At 39.9% G+C, this 18,296-nt stretch overlaps 1 protein-coding gene across 5 annotated transcripts in view; it reads left to right on the forward strand.

The window, feature by feature from the left end:
- The window catches only part of ANKRD28 (ankyrin repeat domain 28), a 205,414-nt gene that overhangs the window by 56,858 nt on the left and 130,260 nt on the right, over nucleotides 1–18,296 (forward strand). For 3 of the 5 annotated variants that reach the window (XM_054020034.1, XM_054020037.1, XM_054020032.1), the window contains exon 2: nucleotides 16,680–16,763. The exons of 1 other annotated variant lie outside the window; for it this stretch is intronic. In XM_054020034.1, the coding sequence (XP_053876009.1) occupies nucleotides 16,680–16,763 (84 nt within the window). Of the gene's footprint in view, nucleotides 1–15,269; nucleotides 15,506–16,679; nucleotides 16,764–18,296 lie in introns of those variants that run through there. One more of the 5 variants, XM_054020033.1, reaches the window with a different exon arrangement.

Below are 18,296 nucleotides of genomic sequence, written 5' to 3' on the forward strand. Positions count from 1 at the left end.
CTCCCGGGCTTCAGCTGTGCTGGGGAAGCGCCGACCGGGGGTGCAGGGTCTGGGGGCTGCCCGGCAACCCGTGAAGCTGGTAGCGCTGGGGCAGCCCTTTTCGCGTGGCTGGGAGGGAGGAGGGGGAGTTAGGGCGGGGACTTTGGGGAAGGGGCGGGGAATGGGCAGAGAGGGGGTGGAAAAGGGGCGGGGCCAGAGCCCTGTGGATTGTCCTCTTTTTTTTTTTTTTTTTAATTTTTTAAATATGGTAACCCTATTTTCTGATTTTTAGTGCCTGTTCCACTTTCCATTTCTTCTTATACATCATTTTGAGTATATTCTGTAGCATGCTGGATACAGATCTGCAGACCAGATTTATAGGGTCTGGGATAAGAGGCCCAGCAATACTCTGTCCCATTCCCTTCCCTCCCCCCCTTCCACCCCAACCCCTCTGTCACGTGAAAGCAGGTGTGTGCAGGCAGGATCTTATTCATTGTACCTCTCAAAGACTGAGGGACAGGATGACTTTCTTGTGGGGGGTAGCCAGAGTCAGCTTGGTATTGGTAACCAGAATGGTTTGAGAATTGGGATGTTTGGTTTCTGGAAGGGAATATGGATGTGGGCGTGGCACTAGCTCCCTTAATCCCTTTGCTCCTGTTAGCCTGTGGCCCTGTCAGGTCCTCGCATTCTGTTCTTTGTTAGCTCCTGTCCTCCTCCTTCCCCAGAGCTCCTCATCTACCCTGCCTGTGGGGCAGTGATGCTGCCAGTGCCCCTTTCCCTCTCCACTGCTACATGTGGCTGAGAACCAGCAGGGGGAGTAGAGAGCAGACAGAGAAGGAAGTCTGGTGATAAACAATATGAACTACAGGTCAAACGTTTTTTTTTCTCAAAGATCAGCTGAATGTAGACAAATATAAACACTGAAAATGAGTAAAAATAGAAACTAGAATCTCCATGTATACTTCAGTTCGGCTTTCGCTCTGCTTATGTTCTTATGTTCTTAAACACTGAAGCATGTGCTTAACTTTACACGTGAGTTGAACCATTCAATTCAATGCAATTACTCATGTGCATAAGCCTGTAGGAACTGGGGTGTGAACATTTAGAAGCCCACGATTTAAGGGATTTCTCTTTTCATATTGGTTAATCTTTGTTAGCCTTTTATGCGCTAGCCAGTGCTTTGAAAATGTTGTTATTCAAGACTCCTACTAAATAAAATGTCGGATCAATATTTACTCAAATATTTATGAAAGATATTTTTGAAACCCATGAATTGAATGAAATGCCTCAATTAAAATTGTCACATTGTCTATTTGTTACAACTATGCAGGTCAGCCGGTGGATTAGTGTAATACGAAATAAATTAACTCCTGCTCTTAATTTGTAAAACAAGGCTTAAAATATTGAATCATAACCACTAAAAGTACTCTTTGTATGTAACAAACACACAATTTTCTAATTGAAATCCAAGCCTGATGATAATGAATTGAAAGCCATTATTCTGACAGTCTGAGAGGATATAAACCCGGAATTGTAGGGAGAGTTTAGAGAATTGAGATACTGATGTTTCCTTTCAAAATTGATTTTATTTTCTTGTCTTTTACGTCCTGGTGTCCTTTGTTTCTCAACTATAGTACAATTAAAAATAATAAAACCCTTTTGACAATTGGTGCGATTTTAAAAAGGACACTTAAGTTTTTACAGTTACACACATGAAATTATTGTGGTAGCACATGCAAATTGAGTACATTGTGGTGGGGAGCTCTACCATTTTGTAAACACAATATCCTGATTCTTCACAGGGCTACTGTCTCTATAATTGCATATATACTTGTGTTCATTCTGGAAAATCAAGCTGTAAAAGTTTTGTTGTCTGTACAGTGACAAAGTATATAACAGTAAATAAAATAATGACGTTGCTAATTCATAGAGGTTGTAAATAGAATTTCTGCTGTGTGTAATGCTCCCTTTAAGTGGCTTTTTAAAATGGTCCGTGTACTCATGCACTGTGTATCCATTTAATTTTTCTAATACTCCCCCTCCCAAGTGAATCATATCCACTTATCCACTGTGTCAGGAAATGTTCTTTTCCAAGTCAGCAAGAAACCTTCAAGAGACGGTTGGTGGAGTTTTTTGAACTACAAGGCTGGTCCACTGGGAATTGAAAGATTTCCTTTGTCTGCATTCATATTCACTCAGCATGCTGGAAAAAAATTTCCCACAGAAATGGCCTTTTTTTTTTGAGGCGGGAGGGTATGCAGGCCCACACATGGAACGCTACCTGGATCCCCATCTCCCTAGAAATTCTGTCTAGACAGTATTTCTGAGGAGTGCGGAGCTATAGAAATGACTTTGAAGAAACTATGTTCATTTAACACTTGTATAATTGTTTAAGCTTTTTTTTCTTATTGTTGCGGTGAGCTGGTATTGTAGGCAAAGCACACTTGCCTCAAAGTCCAACCTCCAGAAGGTAATAAAAGCTTTCTTCCCACAGAGATTTTCTAATTAGCGATGTTAGTTTCTTTAGGAATAGCTTTATGGGATCTTCAGATAAGGAGGGTGCTGTTTGGAATTACGAAATATTGGAGAAAGATAATGGATTGCTGGCACAATCCAACAAAAGAGTGGGGAAAAAAATTTGCCAGGATGTAGAGAGAGGGCTATTTAGGGGCCCTTAAGGAAGATCTAAGCAAAATAAATAGTTTTTTTTTCTTGGCAGCAAAGTAAGTATATCCAATTGATAGAAATGCTTGCTAAAGAGGGACCAGTTTAAAGTTTCTTGCTTTGGGCAGCACTCTGTGACCATTTATTGGAATGTCTCCTACATACTGAATTTATTTCAATGTCTGACCAGTCTTTCTTTAAAGAAAATAAAATACACTACATTAAACAGTTACACAAATTTTCTTCTCTGATCCTTACTATGCAAGAAAGGGAGAGCAGGCATTAATAACTTGCGGGAAAGGGCTATCATTAAATCTTGGTGATGGGATGTACACTTCTCCCAAATATGGAATAAACTTTGTTCTTGGTATGGTGTTTGAAGTATCTAGAGAAAAGACGCTGGCTTTTCCATCCCACTCATTAATTTTTGGGGGGTGGGGGTGCCCTCCACTCCACTCCACTCCTGCTGCTTCAGAAATCTCAGATAAGCTCCCTCATCCAATAGTGGCTTATATTGACTGAGCTTCCTTCCCCTCCTGTGTGTCCACCTGCTGTTGCCAGTAAGGATCCAATGGGACTCCTTCCCAGATGTCACGGGAATGAGGGCTCCTCAGGGATCCTAAGATCCTCCAAGAAACTTAGGATAACCCCCTCAAACAGACAGACAAAATCAACCCTGCTTTGAATGCATGTGAGGTGATTAATAATCCTGGCTCTAACTACTTTTGCAAAGTGAGTTGGGGTAGAGCATGTGCATCAAGGTTGACAATATAGATATACAAGAGAGAGGAAAAAATACAAAGTGTTGGTATCCATAGCAATGGTAATTTAGTTCTCTTGCTAATTTGAGGTATTTCCTGTTACTGATATGTATAGGAACAGAAAATACTCCATGTGAGTAAAAGCTGATCTAAGGTTACTATGGATACCATAAGTTTGTTTTTCCTGACTGTGCATATAGTTTAAATTATGACGTTGTATTAATGTAGTGTATGGATGGCATTTATCTTTAACCCGGGGTGGCCAACCTGTGCCTGAGAGTTTACCAATGTGCATTGCCAAAGAGCCACAGTAAAACGTCAGCAGCCTCCCGTCAGGCCCCCTCCCCCGCCCCAGTGTCTGCCACCCTCCAGCAGCACCGCCAATCAACACCTAACCCTCCATCCCTGCGCCTCCTGCCTGCCACGATCGGCTGTTTTGTGGTGTGCAGAAGGCTCGGGGGGTGGGGGGGGAAGGAGGAGCAAGGGTGCAGCAGACTCAAGGGAAGGGGCGGGAGCCTTGGGGGAAGGAATGGAGTGGGGCCGGGGCCTGGGGCAGAGCCAGGGGTTGAGCAGTGAGCACCCCTGTAGCACATTGGAAAGTTGGTGCCTGTAGCTCCAGCCCTGGAGTTGGCACCTATGCAAAGAACTGCATAGTAACCTCTGAGAACTCTGGAGCCACAGGTTGGCCACCCCTGATTTAACCCATTACACTTTCTCCAAGGAAGAGTTTGATTAGAACAGTCGTTCACAAAACATTAATAAGAAGAGTGACTTGATATTTTTCTGGAGACCATGAATAAAAAAAACCATCTTGCTGATCATGGGAAGAATCTGGCAGTGCACATCTATTTCAGGTTTTCTCTTCACAAAAATCTCTCCAAGTAGGCAGTAGTTTGGTTTTGCGTTCTACTTTCTGTAACTTAGATTTCTGCATCCACTTAGTATTTCATACTGTTTTTATTGGAAAATTTGAGATTGCTGTTGGCTTATAAAAATTTGCCCAACGGGAAGGATTTCCGTGATTACACAGGCATGGAAAATGATTGCAAGAGAGTATTCTTTTGCTACTGATGAGGGTCAAAGAGCTGTAATTTTGAATTTGAAAGTTTTTATGCAGCAGTTGGGACAAGAGATTCACAGCTATATCTCTTTAACATTTGAAGTGGGATAGTTTCAACTCCACCCCATCCACTTTTGTTTGTTTTGAGGAAACTTTCCCATGTATTTACAGTACTGTAGGAATTGAATGGTTACGCTGAAAGCCAGATCTACTGTTTAGCAAATCTTTACTGATAATTTCTTGAATAATAACAGCAGTGTTTTACTTTGAAAAAGTGGATGATTCTGGAAATGCCCATAGCTCATGAGTCATCACTGAAGATTTTAAATAGTTGAATGCAGTGTTTGTCCTCCACCCTTCCAGAATGACATGAATCATATTTTAGTGTTTCCCAAATAGTTTAAATGGAAATGGTGTATATTCCTGACTTAAGCTTTGAAATGTTGGTATATACTCCTATTCCTGCTGTTGTACACATTAGAATTCCATAGGAATTTTAAACAGACTTGGATTGTAAAGGCAAACATTTTGTAACCCTAGCAACTTATTTTAACCACAAAGATTTTTCCTCCTGCTTTTTGATGTGACAAACGTATAATAATCTGTTACTGATTGGCACAACTGATTTTAGTGGTTTTTTTTCAATATAACTCTTTACACGTAACCTAGAATTCAGGTGCAAGAATCACTTTTATTGTAATAAATTTATAAAGGCTAATATACTGAAAGTGTGCATATGAATAAATTATTTTCCTATCTTTTTAGAAGGCAGTTTTGTTTAGTTCATGTTTTTTTACTTTTATTTTTTTTATTATTCACAATCCTCCAACCTGAAAACCTCTGGTCAGTCCTCAGTCCCATTATGTCCTGGTTGTATGGTATAGACATAGCCTAAATCACTACCATGGTAAGTTGACCTACACTACACAGCTCCAGCTACGTGAATAACGTAACTGGAGTCGATGTACCTTAGGTCGAATTACCGCGGGGGGTTGATGGAAGAAACTTTCCCGTTGGCTTACCTTACTCTTATCGTTGGGGGTAGAGTACAGCGGTCGACTGGAGAGCGATCTGCTGTTGATTTGGCGGGTCTTCACTAGACCCACTAATGGACCACCGGTGGGTCGATCTCAGAGTGTCGATACCGGCTTTAGTGTAGACATAGCCTTAGGCCTGGTCTGCGCTGGGGGCGGGGGAGGGGGGGAATCAATCTAAGTTATGCAACTTCACCTATGTGAATAATGTAGCTGAAGTCAATGTACTTAGACCTACTCACCGTGGTGTCTTCACTGCGGTGAGTCGACTGCTGCCGCTCCCCCATCAACTCTGCCTGCTACTCTCACGGAGGTGGAGTACAGGAGTCGACGGGAGAGCGTTTGGGGATCGATTTATTGCATCTAGCCTAGACGTGATAAATCGATCCCCACTGGATTGATTGCTGCCCACCGATCCGGAGGGTAACGTAGACCAGGTGTCGGCAACATTCGGCACGCAGCTCTCCAGGGTAAGCACCCTGGTGGGCCGGGCCAGTTTATTTACCTGCTGACGCGGCAGGTTCGGCCGATCGCGGTCCCCACTCGCCGCGGTTCGCCGTCCCGGGCCAATGGGGGCGGTGGGAAGTGGCACGGGCTGAGGGATGTGCTGGCCGTGGCTTCCCGCCGCCCCCATTGGCCCGGGACGGTGAACCGTGGCCAGTGGGGGCTGCGATTGGCCGAACCTGCCGCGTCAGCAGGTAAATAAACTGGCCCGGCCCGCCAGGGTGCTTACCCTGGCGAGCCGCATGCCGAACGTTGCCAACCCCTGGTGTAGACATACCCTTAAATACATTTGTATAAAATGTAACCACTTCTGTCTCAAATTAAAACTATCCCAAAGAACTCCCAGAAGAAAATGTGGGATATGCCTCAGCAAGGGCAAATATGGTACAACTAGGAGAAGATTATTTTTCTTTGTCATAAGAGCCACAGATCCACTGCAGTGGTACATCAGTCTGTCTGAAGCTTGGGAGTAGGAACAGAACTATTATCAATCGTTGGCAGTGGAGGGAATGCCCTGCCTCTGGAAGTTCCCTCCAGTTTTTTCTGCTTTCATGGTGTCCCGCAGCTCAGACAGATCTTGCTGGAGAGCTTTTCTGAGGAAAATACTAACTTTTTTTTTCAGATGACTAACATTTTAGTTCAATAGTGTTGTCTTTCTAACTCCCATTCATGTCCCAGGATTGCATTCAGGGGTGGTTGTCTGCTCATATCTGCTTCCCCTTTTGATGTGTTTGCAGGGTTCATGGAGAAAGTTAGGCAAAGGAAAGGGTCTGTGACTCCTGCTTCATTGACATCATCAAATGTCTTGACAGGGAGTTCAGCCAGCTCTGTGGGCAGAGTTCAGTGTTCTCCCTTGGCAGCAAAGGAGGGCAGGCAGGACTAAAAAAACTGCCTTCAGGGGCAAGCCTCTTTCCCTCCCCTATCTCCACAAGTAGAGTAGTCAAAAAGGCACAATGCTAGTTAGAAGAAGATGCTTGAGTCCCTAGAGCACATGCCAATAGCCACTCTCCTGACTGCGAAGCTGAGCTGCTTAATCTCCAAGGGGGAAACAGATCTGTCTGGCCCATGGGGATCCCATGCAGAAGAGAGTGAGACAGATTCTGTGGAGTCTGTTGAGCCTCAAGCCAGGACGGTGAGACCCCCAACAAGGACCCATGTTGAGGAGAGGAGCCAGTAAGCCTAGATTATTTTAGAAAGTGGTGGGTAATGGGCACTGGAAACATTTTCGGAGCAATCTCTGAACCCAGTTTTGCTTCCCTCCTCTGAAGCAGGATTATAGGGACAGACTTCCAAAAGGGAAATAAATGAAATCAGTGCTGTTTCCCCACCTCCTATTCAGAGTACAGCATAGCAGGTCAATGCAGAAAAGACCAGACTACAGTCATGTGCTGTCTTCTTTGTGTGAATGTATGTGCACAAAAAGAGTTCTTTCCCCTCAGGGAAGGAAAGCAAGCTGTCCTAATCTGAGTTATGCGGTTTTATACATATGTAAAGATGGAAAAAAGATCAGCCTCTTTCAGGAAGTGTCTTGAGCACTGTTACATTATGTTAGGAGCTCGGCAGCTGTCCTGGACAAGCTATATCTATACATTCCTCCTTATGCTCCTTGGGAAGATGTAATAAGGGGATGGGGTTTCCTGGCACACCTAAAAGCTTGGGAAAGTATTTGGTTGTTGGAACCAGCTGCTGCTGCTGTTTGCCATATCCTAACATCCATGATACTGTTCCGAGCGTGTGCTGCAGGTGATCCAAGGCTGTCCACTGCCACATCTTCAGCATGGAGTGAGGAGAGGGACAGCAGCCCACATGGAAGAACAAGCAGGCAATAAAGGCCTCTTAGCCCACCACTTCTTAGACCCCACTGGTCTCCATTTAATAAAATCAGGTCTCTCAATTTGCATTCATCCAAATCCAATCTGAGGTAGATATCAGATTGGTGGTATGTGGTGGGTAGGAATTCAAAGTTAACACAATCCTTATTTAGGAAAGTAGAAATTACTGTGGAAGTTGTCTGAACTGGAGGGAACTTCAGGGATCTGGATGTACCCCTGTTACTAGTGACTGGTTTTGTCCCCAAGCTGCAAAAGGCTGACATTCCCAATGTAACAGATCTGCAGATCTTAATAGAAGAAAGGAAACTTTCAGGTAAGTGCAGTACTTGTAAATAACTATCATGATGCTGGCATGCATTTGCTGTAAAGGTCAGAACACGTATGAGACTTGTGCAAACCATACCCCCCCCCCACCCCCTTTTCCTTCATACAGTGCTCTTGTGAATGATGGTTCACGGATCATTTTGTTAGCTGTTAGTGGACAAGCCTGGCTATGTGAATCACAGCAGTAAAATCCACTATATTTATTGTTTTATTAATAATGATATTATGCTGGGGATTGTGAAGAACCTTGTTGATGCGGCTGGATGTAACATCTTCTGTTCAGGCTAATTGAGGGAACACTTAAATGCCCCTTTGTTCAGAGATAGGTGAAACAACAGGACCAGCTCTAGGTTTTTTGCCGCCCCAAGCAAAAAACCCCTCAGCGGAATGCCGCCCCTGGAATTGTGCTGCCCCAAGCATGTGCTTGATTTGCTGGTGCCTAGAGTGGGCAGGAAGGGAGCTGGTCAAAACAGGTGGAAGCTTGGCTCATCTCCCCAATACCCCCTTATCTTTTCCTGCACCCCACTTGTGACACACAGACAAGCCAGAGTAGCAACAGAAGGGAGGGGTCCAGTAACTTACTGTTGGCCTATACAAACCCCTTCCCCCATTCTGCCTCATTTCCCCCAGGAGCGAGGAGGAAGCGGGAGGAACTGTGACTCAGAGAGTGTCTGAGTCACAATGCCTCCTGGGGTGGTGTGGGTTAAGCTCATGGCTATGTCTGAACTCAAGATCTAGTTCTAAGTATGTGTTATGTACTCATAGTAGGTTGTAAAACTATAGGTTAGTATTGTTTTTGAACAGTCTTTTCTTTAGATGTTGACCTAGTTTGTTGTTCCAGGCTTCAAGCTTCTATTCTTGAGCTTTGTTCAGTGGAATTTTCTCTTTTTAAAATCACTTGCTGGAAATAATTAACTACATTAAGTGCCAAATACTGCAGCAATAGAGGACAGAACTAACTTGAAGAGATTGAGAGTTTACACAGCAGTGTAGGGGATTTAGCCACACATCTTCCATTAATATCAATATACCAAGAAGAACAAAAGGCTTGGAGTTATAAAATAAAATTTAAAAAGGGTATATGGATGGTGGGGAATAGCATAAAATCAGTGATAACCTGGAAAATGACAAATTAGCTGAATGAATACTGAAAATGGCAAAAGTTTGAGATGGTGGCATGGAAATAGTTGAGATGTTGTAGGAGATATCTAGGCTTAGGAACCACCTTTATGTATAACTGGGTAAAGTCCAGCTCTCTGTGACCACCTTTATTCCCTTGTTTCCTTCTCTGACCTGCTACACCTCATGGAACTGTTAGAAAAACAGTTAAAGGGTGAGACACTTGGGAGCAAATGGTAAGGTGTTCTTGGCAGCAGGCCTTCACTTCTACCGCCAGAAATGTAATTGACTGACTAAAGTATTGTAAAAAGCATCTTTATCTGGCCTTTTCAATGACTCCTGGCTATTCTCTCTCACGTTTAAGTCTACTTGAAAGGTGTTTCTGAGCGTTGTTCTCTTTAAAACGTGTAGAGTTGTGGGTGTCATGAGGTGCAGTGTATGGTGTGTAGGTACTACAGTGACACCTACCTTTTAGTATAAGTACTTAGAGGATCTGTGGCACTCTTCTTTTTCTAATATTAAGTGCTCAACTCCTAGAGTTGATAGAGAAGCTGCAGTGTACATCCAAACATGAAATAAAAGTAATGTTTTCACTACCTGTTTCATAGACTACCAGTTAAATACAATGTAAAATAAGACGTCTCCAATCTACTTGAACATACATGCTTAATTTCTCACTCTGTTGGCTGTTACTGAATCTCTACCGCTATTCAGAAGAAACTGTGACCAAACTATCTACTTGATCTTATTTGGCTAGCGAGAGGGTACCGCATGGAGTAGCCCAGGGGGAGGCAACCTATGGCAAGGCGGCACGCGAGCTGATTTTCAGTGGCACTCGCACTGCCCAGGTCCTGGCCACCGGTCCGGGGGGCTCTGCTTTTTAATTTAATTTTAAATGAAGCTTCTTAAACCTTTTAAAAACCGTATTTACTTTACATACAACAATAGTTTAGTTATATATTATAGACTTGTAGAAAGAGATCTTCTAAAAACATTAAAATGTATACTGGCACACAAAACCTTAAATTAGACTGAATAAATGAAGACTCGGCACACTACTTCTGAAAGTTTGCCGACTCCTGCTGTAGCCATTTATCCTCCTAAAATATAACGTGCTTCAGTATTGATATCCTACCATTGCAGCACTCACTCTGGCTGGTAAGTCGAAAAGCCCTGCTTTCTTGTGGGACAATTAATAATTGCCTGAGAAATAGAGGAAGGTGGTGTTTGCACTGTAATGATGGTAGCCCCTTTCCTAAGTCAGTTCAGGAATGCGCTGCTTCTCCCTCTTGAGAAGAAAGTTCTGAGAGCAAGTAGAGAGGTCTCCCAGTCTGCTATTAGTGCAGCACCACCAGAATACGCTTTACTACTTTTTAACAGGAAAAAAAAAAACCCTTGAATTTGTGTATACAGTTCGTGACAGTTCGTGACAGTTCCCACCGGGCCAGGAAAACATGGAGAGAGGCTAAGGGTTAAAGTCTTGATCTTTTGATCTATTTTTTTATAGGAGTGTAAACTTATGCATCTAGTACTCAAAGTATATTTTGTAATGTAACAAGGGTATTTCCTAGGTATTTGTAAAGCAAAGGAGTCCCTCTGCAGCCCATTTTAAAATGAGTAGGTTGGTTTAGAGTACATTTGAAATTACTTAAGAAATTATTTGAATCAAAAATAGGTGAATTTTGTTTTAAAAAACAAAGAAATTACTATTATGTTTTAGTATTCAGGTTGACCCAATCTGGTATGTAGTAATTTAGTAGGTTCATTTGTATTTTCAGTCCAGATCAGATATCTTAAGAGGGATATAAAATAACAATTGTGCTGCTGGTTCATTATTCTTGACATAGCTAGATAGTTCATGAATTGCAAAGATAATAAGTAGGAAATTCCCAAATCCGAGGGAATCCATCTAGCTAGCATATCAAATTATAATTTATAATTGTAATTTACAATAAAACAATACACCTCTACCCCAATATAACGCTGTCCTCGGGAGCCAAAAATCTTACTGCGTTACAGGTGAAACTGCGTTATATCGAACTTGCTTTGATCCACTGGAGTGCGCAGCCCCGTCCCCCCCAGAGCGCTGCTTTACCGCGTTCTATCCGAATTCGTGTTGTATCGAATCACGTTATATTGGGGTAGAGGTGTACTTATCTTTTTTCGTCATATTTCTCCTTAAATATTTGTGTATCTTTGAAGACTTCTTATTTCCACACAGCATATGGATCCAGTATACTAATGGCTAGTTATAATCTCATTATGAAGGTGGGAAGAAAGGAGGAAAAACATTCCTTGATATTGACTACTACCAACCTCTGCCCTGTATCCTTCCCCCAAAACAGTACATTGGTGGGGTGGGGAAGCTACTTTACAGTATGTAGTGGTCTTGTTTTTTCTAAGGTAATTTTTGGTCATGTATGCAAGCTATTGTCAATTTCTGAAGAGAGTATTCATAAATGGAAGGCAAATATTTTTCATATATGCAGTGTATTAGAAAACCTTTCAGTGGAAGAGCTGCTGACATAACATGGAAATCTTTGTTACACGTAGAAATAATTTTACTGTTTACATTTTCGGTCTCTTCCCTTTTTCTTAAAGAACATCTGTATGAAATGTACCTGAGCCGTGTTCTTTAAACCCTCTGTCATCCTGCATTCTATGGACAGTTGTGACTCCTCCAACCACCAAGTAGACAGACTAGTGAAATAGATAAGCTTGACAGAACACACAATCCTTCCTTTTATTCAACTTTCCTTAGTTGTGACTTTCCCAAAAATCTCGGATGGAATTATAACTATATAGAGAAATAAAAAAGGCTTTACAAAGGTGGGAAAGCATTATTATTCAAATGCTAGAAATGAGAAAATTTAGGTATTGCCACAGAGTCACACAGTGAACAAGACATCTGGGTTAAATTATGACCTCTAACCAATAGACTACATAATCTACAAAAATGCTTTAAAATATGCTCCACCCTCAATTTTCCAGGACGTGTCCTGGACTGGTACATAGGACTTCAGAGTAAGAATACTTTAAAGAGGCCTCAGATAAGAACATAAGAATAGCCATACTTGGTCAGACTAATGGTCCATTTAGCCCAGTATCCTGCTTCTGACTGTGACCAATGCCAGTTACTTCAAAGGGAAAGAACAGAAGAGGGCAGTCGCCAAGTGATCCACCCCCTGTTGTCTATTCCTTGCATCTGACAATCAGAGTCCTTAGGGACACCCAGAGCATGTGGGTTCATCCCTGATCACCTGGACTAATAGCCATTGATTGACCTATCTTCCAGGAAATTATCCAATTCTTTTTTGAACCCGGTTATATTTTTGGCCTTCACAATCTACCCTGGCAGTGAGTTCTACAGGTTGACTGTACATTGAAGTACTTCCTTATGTTTGTTTTAAACCTGCTGCCTATTAAATTAATTGGGTGACCCCTACTTCTTGTGTTATGTGAAGGGGTAAATAACAGTTCCTTATTCACTTTCTGCATATGATTCATGATTTTATAGCTCTGTTTCATATCCCTCCTTAGTCATCACTTTTCCAAGCTGAACAGTCTCAATCTTTTTAATCTTTCCTCATATGGAAGCTATTCCATACCCTTAATCATTTTTGTTGCTCTTCTCTGTACTTTTTCCATTTCTAATATATCATTTTTGAGACAGGGCAATCAGAACTGCATGTGGTATTCAAGATGTGGGTATACCAAGGATTTATATAGTGGCATTATATTTTCTGTTAACTTTTTTGACTGCTGCTGCACATTGAACTGATGTTTTCAGAGAACTATTGATGATGACTCCAAAATCTTTCTTGAGAGTTAACTGCTAGGTTAGACCCCATCATTTTGGATTGTGTTTTCCAACGTGCATTACTTTGCATTTTCAACATTGAATTTCATCTGCCATTTTGTTGCCCAGTCACCTAGATCCATTCAACCTGTTCTCCTTTTATAGATTGTGAATTGATCAGTGATTGACAGCCATCAAAAAATCTTTATATTGTCTAGTAGGAACAAAAAAACACCATTTGCTTAACAGAAGCATTTCCAACAGTTTATAGCACATGATGCAGTTGTATAATATGCCCACAGACCAGTACAGTTACTTTAAGAAAATTTAGGTCAAAATATAAATTCAACTTGTTGGAGGACTGTGAGATTAATGAAGGCTACGTTATGCTTTGAGTCATTTTTCAAACTTCTGTGTGTATGTGTGTGTGTGTATATCTAGTAGCAAAAGTAATGTTTATGGTAAATAATGGTTAGTTATCTTTAAAGTAACTAACCATTAAAATCTAGTTTTATATCTTAGTTTGTAAGGGATTTCTATTTAAAATACTCTTTTTGTCTTCAGAGAGTTAAATGAGGACTGCTCTGTTGTTCTGTACAGTAACATGTGAAAGCAGTTAGAATGTTGGAATTGTTTACTTGCCTAAATTGTCAGTCAGCAGAGCCAGTACACCAGATTCCTTTGTGGCTTTTAGTGGAAAATGTTAAACACTCACTCTTTCGTCAATTATAGAATTTTTACGTGTGAGCTGAATTAGTCACAAAACTGGCACAAACATTCTAACTGTGATGGCTGCCCAAAAGGCACTATTTATTTATTTATTTGCTAGAGGAAGTTGCATCCAGAGCAGTAGCTCAGTTCTCTGGTAAGTGTAACATGTGAGCATTACTAGGCATTTCATCCTGCAGGTCTGCAGTCTGTGCTCTTTAGACTATTGCTCAGTTCGAATGCTGCTGTGGATGTGAACTGTGCCCTGTTAATATGTTCTATAATGACCAATTCAGGCAGAAGGATTTCAAAGCTTTGCAAGAGCATCTTCTGAACGAACACAGAGTCTAAAAATCAGCGACAGAAAATTGATATATAGTATTTAACCCTGGAGGAAAATCAGGTTGGCACAGAGACAGACGTTTGCATAAAGAAGTTGGCTCAAAGAAGATGCACAGAGTCTCATTTTTTTCCACAGTCTGAATGAAGACTACAACGGAAGCTGTATTCACATGGTGATCAAAAGAAACACTTGAGTGATGAACTGCTGTTGCAGGAAAAGTCTAAGGCAGTAATTCGAGCTCTTCGTGCCTTAGTAGCTTGCTTGTTTTGCGGAAGCATTCTTCCTTAACAGCATTTCTGCATAGTGAGTTGCCTGTTGGAGCAGCACAGCAACTGCCTGATGGAGGAAAAATGAATGCTCTGCATTGCTTGTATCACTGATGGAGTAAAGCTATCTACGTTTCTATCATTTGGGAAATCTGGATTAAACAGGCAATATTATTATTCCAGGAGTCCCATTGTCCCTTGTGGTCTGACTCATTGCATGTAAATATACTGCAGTTCTGCTGTACATTGCGGAGATTTTTATTACATAGGGAAGAATTGTCAACCTTGGAATATCATGTTGTGAATCATTGCTGAAAAATAGATTGTGTGAAGTATTCCTGACATTAAGACAAATGAAGTTCCAAAATTGGAGAATAAGCTCCTGAAATATTTAGGACAGTGGTGTTTATTTTCAGTCATCGGAAAGCCTAGCACTGTAAATTGGAGACTGACCTTGCAAGACTGGCTATAGCTGTGATCATCTCTGTCAGAGCAATTGTTCCTTGTTTCATTCTATACAGAATGGTGTCATGCAACCTACAACAATGATTTCACTGTGTGGATAAAGTTATACTGTAGAAGTAGCAATATTAACAAAGGCAGATTTTCTGGTAAAAGGACATACTATAGATATTTACGATATTGAAATTTCTACCGTAACCTAGTTAGAGCTGAGAATAGTTTTAGTACATTTTTCACAAATTCACTGTTGTAGTACAGGAGGATGAAACCTTGTTTTTAAAAAAAAGTATATATTTTTTTGAAAAATAGCATTGTTTGAACATCTCAGGGTGTTAAATGAAATATAGTGGGGGAAAAAAGTCCTTTTTTTTTTTTTTTTTTTTTTTTTTTTAATTTTAAAACACCAGCAATAGTGTTAAACCAGTTATGTTTGTGAGTGTACACTTGGGAGGTAAAAGTACTTTCTGTGCTGTCCCAGCTGTGGTTACTACTGTGTTGTTCTGAATACAGTTTTTTTTTTTCAAACGGATCGAATGAGTCGAGTGTGTATTGTTGTTTTGGAGGAGGTTGAAGATGATTCTCCCACATTTTTTTCCAAACTACCTCAGGAAATCACATCTGTACGTCCTTCAACTTCTGGAAATGTGTTGGTAAGATATGTCCTCTGTAATAGTCTGCAAAGGTCTAGTGATGCTTATCATAGGATTTACATGACTAAGCAAAGTAGCACCTGGGTTACCTTATATGTTGAATGAATAGTTCTTTAGTGAAGTCAAAACCACCTTTGTAAAGCACCATGATATTTAAAACTTAGTGATGGAATTAAAACTTATAAGGGCTCCCTTTTTTGTGTGTAACAATATTTTTGAAGCAGAGTTAACAAATCTCAACTTTGTAGCTAGTTTTATGATAGTACAGTTTTTCCAGCAAGCTTGACAAAATGACATTTGCAGTAAATATTTTCTCTGCTACTTGTTATTGGTTTATCTGTTCAGTACCACTTTAGAAACTGATGTAACCTCTATAATGTGATAATAAGCTGTGTGTATTTTGAGAATTGGTATAGTATCCAGGGTATCTCAAGCAATATCAGTTGCACACTAAAATAAAAAGTTATCAAAGTCAGATTATAGATGTAGAATGCACAGCTACATATGTTATCACTTACCAGAAGCACTGAAGAAAATTTGCTTTCTTGAAAACAAAAATTATTTTACTTTGTAATTTGCTGCTTTACTTAGATCATGATATCATATCACAGAAGTTTGTGATGATTAGGAAATCTAGTTATATTTAGTAATGCCTGTGTGTATGTGTGCATTTGTTTCCATATCATTCAAATATACTCTGCTTCCTTATTCTTCTTCAAACACATGAGAACTTTTTAATTTTACTAATTTACTAATGTAAAATGAGTTTTACATATATTTTGAATAGTATATAATGTATCCTAGACTACCTGATCTTACTTTGCCACAGGAATTTATTTTAGAAGTCTTTTTTTTTTAACTATTAGTTAAAAACCTAGAAAAATCTAGAAAACTTTTTTTTTTTTTTTTTTATCCAGTGGTTCATTAGTTTGTGTACAAGTTTGTAAAGTATATTGCGGGTGTGGGGAGGGAGGGAAAGGCAGTTAATTGACTTCCTTCAAGCCAAGTTTTGCAATATTAAAATAGTTTGTTTTTTTTTCATTTTGCTATCTGGAACACCTTCCTTAATCTTGATTTGGTATATGACCATTATGTTGTCATAAAAAAAATACATGTAGGAGTAATGCATGGAATGTATGTTTTGTTTTTAAACTACTACTTTCTTTTGTTTCAGCCACCGCTGGTTCAAGCTATATTTAATGGGGACCCTGATGAAGTTCGAGCATTAATATTTAAGAAAGAAGATGTTAACTTTCAGGTAAAGAGAAACATGCCCTTTAGTTTTGAGACTAAATTAATTTCATTTTGGTACAGCTCCAACTCTTTAATGTTCTTATCACTTCAAAATAGTGCTTATTTGCAGATATTTATGAATGTTTTGACTGTTACATAAAACATAACTACATAGATCATGATCCTAATCTCCTTATTTAGACAAATTTCACCTTGAATTTAATAGCTTTGGCTTTGGAAGCACTGCAGTATGAAGGGTTTAAATGTAAAAATGGTCCTGTGGGAGAGAAGGAAATGAAATAACTTTGTCTGGATTTTTGTACTAAATTTATTTAAAGAAAAAATAATTCTATTTCTTACTCTGTGAACTTTTAGACTTCCAATTTCCAGTTTCACTGCACAAAAATAACCATAAAGCTTGTTTACATTAAAGCATTAAAGTTGACTAGAAAATAAGAATATTTTAGGTCTGTGATGTTTTGTGGAGTCTGTCTATTATTCATTTTTAATCAAAGGATGCACAAAAGTCAACATATAAGTACAGTAAATAGAGAAAATGTACAGACAACTTTATTTAGGCAGAAAACATGATCTTGGAAGGATTTTAAAATACAAATCCTAAAAACAAATCATAGAATCATAGAATATCAGGGTTGGAAGGGACCTCAGGAGGTCATCTAGTCCAACCCCCTGCTCAAAGCAGGACCCAACTAAATTATCCCAGCCAGGGCTTTGTCAAACCCGACCTTAAAAACCTCTAAGGAAGGAGATTCCACCACCTCCCTAGGTAACCCATTCCAAATATGTTTATGCATTCATTTAAAATTGGAAGCCCTTGTTCTTTTGTTTTATAATCCTGCAGTGTTGCAAACCCAAACAGATTTTTTGTTTGTCATATTGAAATGAAGTTGACCTGTCCAGTTTCATTATTTGAGTGAAATATAAAAGTTAAACCACATAACTGGTGAAAGGTAAAGTACATCTTCAACTATTAATAATTTAAGGTGCAAGACATCAGTAAGGAATTTCATGTAACATACAATTTTTAACTTGATAGTGTCCCATTAGAAGATGAGCCTTAATAATCGGCTACTGTCACTTTGCTTTTAAAAAACACTTACAATTTGCACATGTAAGGTCTTCATGCAGCAATTTCTTTCCTCCCATTTGTAACTTCCCAAATTGGTCCTAAAGGGATTAGTTGTCCTAAAGGGATTAGTTGTCCTAAAGCGTTAATACTGACCACTAGATCCAACATAGTTGGATGCTATCCAGTGAAACACCAAAAATTACTGTTTATAATTACAAAATTGGGAATATATAGAGTCTAAAACAAAAGCTTATTCAAAAATATATATTTAGACATTTGAAAGCATTTTGAATGAGATTATAGGGCCGATCCAGTGCTCATTAAAGTATGTGAGTATCTCCATTGACTTCATGGACCTTAGATTGTGTCTTGTGTGAATAAATACTGTGTGACTTGTCGGTCCGAAAGTGTTGTTTTACAAGGTTAAATTTCCTATAAGAAGTTGCAAAAAAAATTGACTTTGGGTGA

The sequence above is a fragment of the Malaclemys terrapin genome, chromosome 2, assembly GCF_027887155.1.
Source record: "Malaclemys terrapin pileata isolate rMalTer1 chromosome 2, rMalTer1.hap1, whole genome shotgun sequence".
Lineage (NCBI taxonomy): Eukaryota > Metazoa > Chordata > Testudines > Emydidae > Malaclemys > Malaclemys terrapin.